At 39.1% G+C, this 10,385-nt stretch overlaps 1 protein-coding gene across 1 annotated transcript; it reads left to right on the top strand.

The window, feature by feature from the left end:
- Nucleotides 1-2,987: 2,987 nt before the first annotated feature.
- THAP1 (THAP domain containing 1) lies at nt 2,988-9,607 on the top strand. The gene is made up of 3 exons (XM_081127029.1): nt 2,988-3,305; nt 6,061-6,256; nt 6,797-9,607. The coding sequence occupies exons 1-3, from the start codon at nt 3,235-3,237 to the stop codon at nt 7,163-7,165; spliced, it is 636 nt and encodes a 211-aa protein (XP_080983155.1). The 5' UTR covers nt 2,988-3,234; the 3' UTR covers nt 7,166-9,607.
- The last annotated feature ends 778 nt before the right edge of the window (nt 9,608-10,385 follow it).

Raw genomic sequence — 10,385 nt, 5'->3', positions numbered from 1 at the left:
TTCTATAATTCTTAAGAGTGAGATTATATAAATCAAAGCAACAATTTGGGTTTTTGTAAACAACAATATTGTAACTTTCACAAAAAGACGGTCCAACCCCAGGAGCAGGCCTATGGGAAATAATACGGAGGAAACAACTGTTCTCACTGCCTACTAGAACAGTGGTTTCAGCTGCTGGTTCTCTGCCTCTGAAAGCAACAAGGGAAGACAAGACTGTGTTGGTCCCTGTGGCTGTGCAGATACCTACCTCACAGAGTTGCTGCAGAGGATTTACAGTTTGGTTCAAACTTTGTGATTTAAGAATTTGTGAAACTTATTCTTTTGAATAAAAGCAATATATCTAAAATTAGAAAGTAGCTGTTATTTTCCTGTTTCTTTGATAGTGTTTGTTTTAAAATTCAGAACTCCTGAAATAGCATTCAATATAATGTTTGCAATGGCTTTCTTTTTTCACTAAATGGACATCCAATATCTCATCACATTTCTAATTGATTTTCCTTAGATGTGTGTGTTTTTTTAATTTTTAAAAAATATATATCTTTATTGATTTCAGAGAGAGGAAGGGAGAGGGAGAGAGTGAGAGAGAAACATCAATGATGAGAGAGTCATCATTAATCAGCTGCCTCCTGCATTCCCCCCACCGGGGATTGAGCCCACAACCTGGGCATGTGCCCTGACCGGGAATCAACTGAGATCTCCTGGATCCTAGGTTGATGCTCAACCACTGAGCCACGCCTGGCTGGGCTCCTTAGATGTTTTTAAATTTAAAAAGTAGAAATGTTTTTGTTTTTAAGGAAAATTAATCTGAGTAATCTATATTAATTCCAGATGAGAAGAGTGGAATTGAAAGTAGAGATTAGGCCTCTACCCTGATTTCCCACCTCTATTTCTTTTGGGTGTATATTTGATAAATGACCTTTTCTGAGTCTGTGCCCTTATGTCTGCATCAACACTCATTCCCTTCTCTCTGAAACACTAAATGTACTCCAGGCTTTTCTGTTTTGCTAAACAGCAACCCAAACCTGGGACTGGGTCAGAAAAGGAAGGGGCACTCAAGGTCTGAAGGCCCTCAGACTTGTCTCTCAGAACCAGGCCAGAAGCTTCAAGGGCTGCTGACAGTCACAGAGCTAAAGACAATCATTGAGATTTTGTTGTTCTGTCAGAACCAGACCATTTTCATGGCATCGATATTTGTTACAAGCATTTAGTCCTTGAATGCAAGCACATTTGATATGTCGTTAGTCACTTCATCCATCTGTAGCCATGACGGGCCCTATCTCAGGTGGGTGCACGAGCGGAGTAAACACTTAGAATACACTGAATGTTCGGATACTTTCCTTACTGTCTCTATTAGACTAGTGGCTTTAGCTGTGGGCTTTTTGAGGGGAATGTAATATGGGATGTAGGAGAGGGCTAAGGGCAAAAGATGTTTTAAACTCACTGGTATCTAATAGATTTTAATTTGTTTAAAAACACAAAGTTCTTAAAAACTATTTGAAGATACCAGATATTCAGATCAAATATTCACCCTTCTAATTGGTCTTAGGGAAAACCTATAATTTATATCTCCATGAAAATTAATCTTGTTTCACTAATCCTAGAATACTGGAGACATAAGGGTCCTTACAAATCGGCTGGTGTTTGTGTTTTCTCTGTGAAAATCAGATGAAAGCTATGGGTAGCTCCCGAGAAAAATGCGTATATACACACGTATGTGTACTTTGGATTCCTTTTCAGGGGAGGCAAGAGCTGAACATTCCTGGATTCCAAATTAAGAATTCCTCATTTAGCCCTACAGCCTTACTCCACAGATGAAGATGAGGACCAGAGGGAATGAATGCAAAGGTATTTAAATAAAAACTGTTTATAGACAAATGTAATTGGATAGAAATTAAAATCTAAACTGTTAGATATCAGTGAGTTTAAAAATATCTTTATCCCTTAGCCCTCTCCTGTGTCAAAACAAGTGGCCTATTCTTCTTGTTTATCAAACAAGATAAAGTTTATCCTAGAATAATTGTTACAAAACTTACTCTTTTGATGTCAAGATTAAAATTTTTTTTCCTTGAAAAGTGTTATAATAGTAAGTGAATTAGACTTTGAAAAACATCAAACTTCTAACTGCCCTTCTTCAGTTTATCCCTATGTGATACTGTCTTTCCCTCAAATACTCACAGAACACATTCCCTTTTGATACTTACGGAAGGGGTTAAATGAGATCAAGTGAACACATATAAGCATTCTCTTAAAAAGGCGGTTTTGCACATCGTTTGTGGCCTTTGCTTAATAAGCTGTTTAATTAGAGAACATCAAAAATTTTATAAATCGGTAAAGGTCGTCACCACGAAGTGAGCCGTCTCACCACCCTTCCCCCGGAAGGCTCCTCACCACCCTCCCGGAAGCCCCTCCGCGGCCCCCCCGCGGGGAAACCCCCCGAGTTCCGGTTTGCCTACTTTTTCATTCCTCTACGAAACCTCGAACCGTAGTACAACTTTGTCTGACTTACTAAACACTAAGTGAGAACCGTTTATAGCGCATGGGCCATAGCTTCTCTGTTTTGGTTGCTACATAGTATTCCATGGCAGGACTCCACCACGATTTACACAGTCGGCCCTTAATGGGTATTTGGGTTTCTACAAATCGTATGATCAGTGGCCGCTCTTTTAAAGAAATCGGCGCAATAACCCAACGAGCTCAGCTTTACCCCTGTCCTTTAAGCCAGCAGACCCAATAGAAAGTATTGTTCTCCACGCCAAACCGCCCCTGAAAAATGAACGGAAGGAAAGCACCGGCGGCGTAGACGAACCCTACAGCTCCCCGCCGCTCCTCCCCTTAAACAGATCCTTTCTCCCTTCCGGAAGGTCGAAGGCCCGCCCACTTCCGCAACGCCGAGCCCGCCCTACCACGGGCCTCAACCAATGGCCTGCTTCCCAGTGAACGTTACTTCTGACCTCAACACTAATCAGAGAGAGCAAGAGGAACTCCTCGCGAGAGGTGAGGTTGAAGCTGCCTCCGCCATCTTGGAGATGGGAGACGAGAGATGGTTGTGGTCCTCCTGCTAATGCAAACAACAAAACGGGCACATTAGGCACCTCCGACTGAAGCTATCATCACTGTAATTGTTGGCCAAAGCTACAGAAGAAGCGAGGGTGTCAAAGCCGAGAGCGGAGACTTCGGTAACAGCTTCACCTGCCTGCCGAGGCGGCAGAAGTGAAACGACTGACGACCGGAAGGATGGTGCAGTCCTGTTCCGCCTACGGCTGCAAGAACCGCTACGACAAGGATAAGCCTGTTTCTTTCCACAAGTAAGTACCCCTTCCCCCCTGCTCGTGCTGGGGGCGCGCGGCCGGTTAGGCTCGCGGGGCGGAGCCAGGCGCGTGTCCGCGCGAGACCTAGAGAGAGGGGCGTCGGCAGGGGCGGGGCGCGGCCGTGCGGTCCTCCGGGTCCGGCGGTGGGCGTGCCCGCCGTTGTCCGAGCCCGCGCCCCGTCGCCGCGGGCTGCGCGTTCTCGGCGCGCGTCGCCGGCGCTATCGGCGACCGTTCCTCGCGCCCGAGTCCGGGCCGCTGGCGCCCGGCGCACTCGCCGCCTGCCGTTGGCGGATTCCGGGCCGCGCGGGCAGTGCCAGGAGGCCCCGCTGGCTGTGAGGGCCCCGGGCCGAGAGGCAGCTGGGTTTCACCGCCAGGCTGTAGAGGAGCCAGGTGGTAGCAGCTCTTTAGAAGTAAATCTGAAGTAAAAACAGACCTATAAAAAAAACGGAAGTCACTCTTTTTCGCCCTTGCTGTGGCCGGGAGGCCGGCATCACCAAGGCGTGGCTTTTGGCCAGGCTCTCGGGGAGGATGTGTATGACCGTCTCTAGGGACAAACTTTAAGGACGGTTTCCGGTACTGCTAAGATGAGTAGTTGATGTTTTCAGCGCACAATAGTGATAACAGCGCAGTGATAATACGGACATGATGAAGGCCATAGTAAAGGTCGATGCGCGCTCTTTCGGGCGCCCGGAGGAAGCCCGTGGAGAAGAACCCGCCTCCGCATCTTCCAGGACTTTTATCCAAAAGGCGCTGCAGTCAGAGCCTTGGAGGAAAAATGTTCTCTTGGGAAAAAACCGCAAAGTGAAAATGACTTAATGATAATCAAATATCTGCGAAGTGTGACACAATGGCATTTTTATTCAGCTAAATTCAGGGCATTATTTACAAATTTTCTTGCATTTACATTAATTTTTTTTTTTTGCAAGAGTTCCCGACTATAAAGATTGGTAGCTAAGAAATTAGAACCAGTGGTAAGTTACATGAATTATTCATAGCTAAATAATCACACAAGCAAAATGTTAAGTACTCTTTAAGTTTTTTGGTGGGGGTCATTTCTGTTGATGAGCGGATGTGGGTGCATTTTTATGTTTTTGATCTGGTATGAGGGGGACGCACAGAAACGAGCGCCTGCCGCACGGAGGGCTCGCGTGTTGGCGCTGCCCTCTGCCGGGAGGGGGTAGAACAGCACTTCCGGGGTCAGCCCAACATACCCTAGTGGTCACCTCTTGATTTATTGGAATTTCTGAAAGCCAGTGAATGGACCTCTCCAGTGTAGGAATCGGTCGAGATGGTGGGTGACATGATCACCTTTGTTCAGCCCTCTGCCTCTCCGTTCTAAAGAATGGCAGAAGGAATCTAAAAATACGGAAAACCCTTCATTGGCGCTGGGAACTAGTTAGAGATGAACGTTCACCCATCAGAAATACTGAGGTTCTGCTGGCTGTTAATTCATTGAATCGAAAGGAGTAACCTCCTGCATCTCATCATTTTGAGAGTAGATGGGAAAGATCTTGACAGAACCTCAAAAACAACCTGAGCACTTGTAGCTCTTGAGTCAGAAGGCCCCAGGGTGCTGAAGTTTACCAGTGATTGCTACCATGGTTTGCACTTGTAGAGGCCATTTCTAGCAAGGATCTCCTAGGACTACTTCTTTCCCCAGTTTCTACGCGGTGGCAGTGGGGATCCATTAGGTCATCATGATAATAGCAGAGTCAGGCTATCTAGCATACCTTTCATGGGAGAGAAACTGGAACATACATTAGAAACATCCTTCTTTGGCTTCTTTCCAGTCCCCCCAGCTTACTAAATCCCTGACCCGGAAAAATAAAATCACAATAAATTTAAACTCTTTCTACATCCCTTTATCTGGGCTTAATGGATATATTTCAGTAGATTAAGAGGTAAATAAAAATAAATAATTTTTAATTTCTTTATCATTGCTATTTAACTATAATTTGATTAATTCATATTTGTCAGGCTGATTCTAAGAGAACTAGAAACTTCTTTTTCTCAGTCTCTAAATATAAACATGCAATTTTGTTTTACAGTACACAGAAAATCACCTGTAAAAATAATTAATACGGATTCACCCTATAGTATGCATTTTACTTGAAATTTTTAGTGTCTTCAATATAAAAAGTATAACAATAATAAATGAGATAGATTAGAGAGCTACACAGTTTACCCTTGTGTATTTAGATATGTGTGGAACTACTGTATCTTTTAGTGAAAGTTACTATAATGGAGGGGGGGAAACAATATTACGCATTTGGGCCCTCCACTCCAAACCTTTTTCAGCTACTTTTCCCACTGCATGAATCAATCAACATGGCTTACTTTTAATATGTATATTTTTACATTCTGTAAATTCGTAATTGGTCTGTCTCATTTAGATTGTATATGTTACTATATCTGACATTCTTATAAGTATTGTGTGATCAGTAAGATTTCTAGAGAAATGCTGCTTTAAAAAACACGCACAAAAACACCATGCTGGGAGAGGTGACTTACATCCCACATTAGTGAGTGGTCACTTTATTTGTAGGATCTTTAAAACAGGCACATTTTAAGTGAACTAGAGTGAATAAAGGCACAGTGAATTACAAAAAAAAAAGCAGAACTAGAGTTTTAATCAAATACTCCTTAGCATGCTAACACCAATGTAAGGTGGTTTTTTCCTAAGCAGGGAAGTTTGGATGTGCTTTTTTTTTTTAAAATAAGGTCAGAGAACTGAATTATATCATTTTCTTAGGTTTCCTCTTACTCGACCCAATCTTTGTAAAGAATGGGAGGCAGCTATCAGAAGAAAAAACTTTAAACCCACCAAGTATAGCAGTATTTGTTCAGAACACTTCACTCCTGATTGCTTTAAGAGGGAGTGCAACAACAAGTTACTGAAAGAGAATGCAGTGCCCACGATATTTCTTTGTACTGAACCACGTGACAAGGTAATATGTGTTTTAAAATACTGGCTTTTCTCCCATTTTTAAAATTAATATTTATTGTGGAAAATTCATAGTAGTATCAAGGAAATAAATGTTACCTGGAACTACTACTTATAAATAACCACTGTTAACAGTGATATACTTTTAAAAAATACAAAATGTAATTTGTTAAAGTTAAATATTCTCACCTTAAGAAACTCAGTCAAGCTTTGTTATTTAAGATCACTCTGTACTCCTACTTGTATGTTGATCAGTTTTGGTTTTTCTTTATTGGTGACAGTTCAGTTTCAAAGTACTTTTCCCCTCAGTTTTAAATACTCAGTAGTTCATTAAATTTTATTAATCATTCTGTCTCTTTCTTCCATCTCATTTCTACTTCAGGTAGGAAAATATAATTAAAACTTTAAACTATTTCCTCATTTTGGAATTTTTTTAACCAAGCTTCATTTAAAAAGTCTGATATTCCTAAATTCCACAGATGAATTCTTTTAAACTGTTATTTCCAGTTATTAAATTCAAACATACTTTGCATTATTGTTTTAGAAGGAAGATCTGGAGCCACAAGAACAGCCTTCCCCACCTCCTTTAAAACCTCCCATTTCCCAGGTTGATGCTGCTATTGGATTGCTAATGCCTCCTCTTCAGACCCCTGATAATCTCTCAGTTTTCTGTGATCACAACTATACTGTGGAGGATACAATGCACCAGAGAAAAAGGATTCAAGAGCTAGAACTGCAAGTTGAAAAACTCAGAAAGAAGCTCAAGACTGCACAGCAACGATGCAGGAGACAAGAACGACAGCTTGAAAAATTAAAGGAGGCTATACACTTCCAGAAAGAGAAAGACATACCAGAGAGAGGTTTTGTGTTTCTCCCAGAAAACTACTTTGAAATAGTTGAAGTACCAGTATAGAAAAAATGAAATTTGTATTGGTTTTTAATAGGGCAATACCACATCCCCTCTTCTAGCCTATAAAGGAGTTTTGTTTGGAAAAATAGCACTTGATTACTTGTATAAAAACAATTCAGAATATTTTTTTAAAATATAGATATATACTGTAAAATTGTTAATTCTTTTGTTTGTAATTTTGGGGTTTATACATTTTAACAAAATATTTTTAAAGTTATAAACTAACCTCAGAGCTGCAGTGTAAGTTGGTTTCAAGACTGAGGGTTTTTGTTTTTTAATTTGAACATTTATAGAAATGTGAAAATAAAAAGGAAAGAATGAGAACAGTACAGTAAGGATGATTTAAGTTGAAAATTTAAAATTAACTTAGTTTATTGAGAGAACTTAGTTATATTTTAAATCAGAAGATGGGTTAGATAGTGGGACATAACTTCTCAGAATATATATAATCTTACAAATTTTTATTTGTAAAGTCAGAAGGTTCACTTATCTTCCTTGATCACTTGTCAAAGATAAAGTGGCAAGTCAATACTTTAAAAAAAGATAGGATATCGTCAGAGCAGAAAATGAAGAATGGATTTTTAAAAAGTGGGCCCCTCTTTTTTGCTCCACTGTCTAGCATTATAAAATTAAAAGTGTGTCTGCAGTGGAAGAAACTCTAACAAAGTAGGCATTATCATCAATGAAGTAATAAAAATGTGGCCTGATCCATCATCTGCCTTTTTCTCTCATTACCCCTGAGCAAGTAAGGGACAGCCAGTTCCCCTAACTGTAGTTATATTTGCATCCAAATCTCTGACAGATATGTTGTGTCAGTAAAGTTTGATTTTTACCCTAATGTGGTAATCTTGAACTTGACTAATTGATTTTGGTCAGGGTTTCACATAAAAAATGATTTCTTCACTTTTAACACAAATTAGAAATTATATCCCATTTACTTACATGATTTGTATTCAAAAGCAACCTAATATGTAGCATTTCTTTTCCCGAATGTTGAGATTTAAACACTGAGGTTTCTGTTCAAACTGTGAATTGTATTCTGACTGTGATAAATTTTCATATATTTGAAGTGAAATCTGAGTAAACAAATACTGCCATAGTACTTATCTACTTAGAGTAACTGTTTCAACTATAATTATTTTAAATTTCAAAGTACACTGAGATAGTGGAAGAGTGACAGACCTTTTAAGGCAGTATTAAAGATACGAAACGCTGTTCAAAAGTGTTTTTTGTGGACCTGTTTTTCAGTGTAATTCACTGCAGTGCTGTCAATAGATAGTACTTTGATTCATGGAGATTGGATTTTTAATGAACCAGTATTTCAAAAACAACATTTTGATTATAAGATTACTTGAAGTTATGTAGTCTGGTAATATTTAGAACTAACTTTAATGAATCAGCGCACTTTTTCCAGTTGTAAAGTCTCCTTTTCATCTCTCTGGCAATTCTTGGAGGATATGTGAGTAAATATTTTGCCAAAGTATATATATTTTTATCTAAGTTGTAATCTACATAAGAGAGAATCTGTGTGTGTGTCTCCAGAACCAAGAATCCAACATTGAATTGTAAAAGTGGTAATAATAATTACTAAGCATCTTAGCATTATGACTTAACCTGAAACTATTTTCTTTTCATAACAGACATAAATCCATATTTGGAGAGAACTGAGCAAGAAACATGTATACTAACTGTTGGCATATAAATAATTTATCCTAGTTTAACAGATTTTGAGGTACAAGTGCTTATTTCTGAATTTGAGATGTAACATTTGCTGAATGTTTTTAAATTCATTTTGTGTATTATTTATGACATTGCCAAGAAAAGGAGAACATTTAGGCTAAAATAAGTCCTGTTCAAGCATTATGAAACTCATCTGAAACAGGGACAAGGTCTCAATCTGAAACACTTGGGGAGAGGACTCAGGAACAGCGTATTCTGAAAGGTAACATTTATTTTAAGCACATATAGTAACATACTAAAATATACACCTGTGTGTGATATAATCTGGCAATAATGGTGAGAAGAAATAATTGTTTCTTAATAGAACTTATAGGAAAACGATAGATTCTTAGAATTTTAGAATTAGAAGCGACTTAGAAATCATTGAACATTAGCCCAACCTCTAAACCTTGACGAAATTTCCTTGTAAAATATCTCCAACAGTGGTCATCTGTTCTCTGTTTGCCGTTTACATTTAAGGAATTCTGCTTAGATTCTTTAAAATGGGTTTTGGGAGTAGAATAGAATTAGTTGCCACTATTTATACTTGTTTATAGTACAAATATAAACTTCACTTTGAACTGCTGCCTAGTTTGAACTGTCAAATTCTAAATTACGGAAGTTTTAAATTTTTGTAAAATAATTTAAATGTTTAGTAATTGTATACCTGTCATGTGTGCTAAAAATATTTCTGTCATTGCAGTAAAGAAACGGTGTATAAAATTATTAGCAAAACTTTTTTTTTTTTTTAATATATCTTTATTGATTTCAGAGAGAGGAAGGGAGAGAGAGATAGAAACATCAATGATGAGAGAGTTGTCACTGATTAGCACATCCTCGATGGGATTGAGCCCGCAACCCGGGCATGTGCCCTGACTGAGAATCGAACCACAGTCTCCTGGGTCCTAGGTCGATGCTTATCCGCTGAGCTGAGCCATTCCCAACCAGGCTTAGCAAAACTTTTTACTTGGAAACCCAAGTACATGAGATCGTTTTCCTTCAAACTTTCACTTGATAGGGACTTTTTTAGGTTAAATTAATATTCTCTGATCATCTTTAGTTATCAAAAAAGTTATACATAACATACACATACCCAACAATTATGGCTTTTATAAAACCAGTAGTAAGGTGACATAAAGTAATGTATTTAAAAGTCCACCTGATCTGTAAAAAGCAAACTGCATTTGTGTTCCAGAATTTTGGAAAGCTAGCCAGCCATGAGCAGCAATGAAGTTGAGAAAGGTGAACAGATGGGCCTACTTGGCTATTACTCCTCCTAGTATTGCGGAGTGAATTGGGTGACCAGTGAGTGAGGAGCATTGCTCTTGTCCGATGGTAACTTGTGTTTCTGAGCATTATGGTTTAATGCAGTTGTATATTAAAATGCAATCCTTGATGTGAAAGAAAAAGAGCAAACAGTGATTTGCAGACAAAAAAGCAATTATAATTATTGTACTTAAAATAACAGAAAAGTTTGCTCAAAGTAATGTCCTCTTACAGTTCC

Source organism: Miniopterus schreibersii (assembly GCF_964146895.1).
Source record: "Miniopterus schreibersii genome assembly, chromosome: 2".
Taxonomy (NCBI): Eukaryota; Metazoa; Chordata; class Mammalia; order Chiroptera; family Miniopteridae; genus Miniopterus; species Miniopterus schreibersii.
This window is presented reverse-complemented; position numbering and strand designations above follow the sequence as displayed.

Coding starts and splice junctions, on each gene's coding strand:
- THAP1 (XM_081127029.1), top strand. CDS start 3,235: ATGGTGCAGTCCTGTTCCGCCTACGGCTGCAAGAACCGCTACGACAAG. Junction 3,306..6,060: donor AAGCCTGTTTCTTTCCACAA/GTAAGTACCCCT, acceptor TCATTTTCTTAG/GTTTCCTCTTACTCGACCCA. Junction 6,257..6,796: donor GTACTGAACCACGTGACAAG/GTAATATGTGTT, acceptor TTATTGTTTTAG/AAGGAAGATCTGGAGCCACA.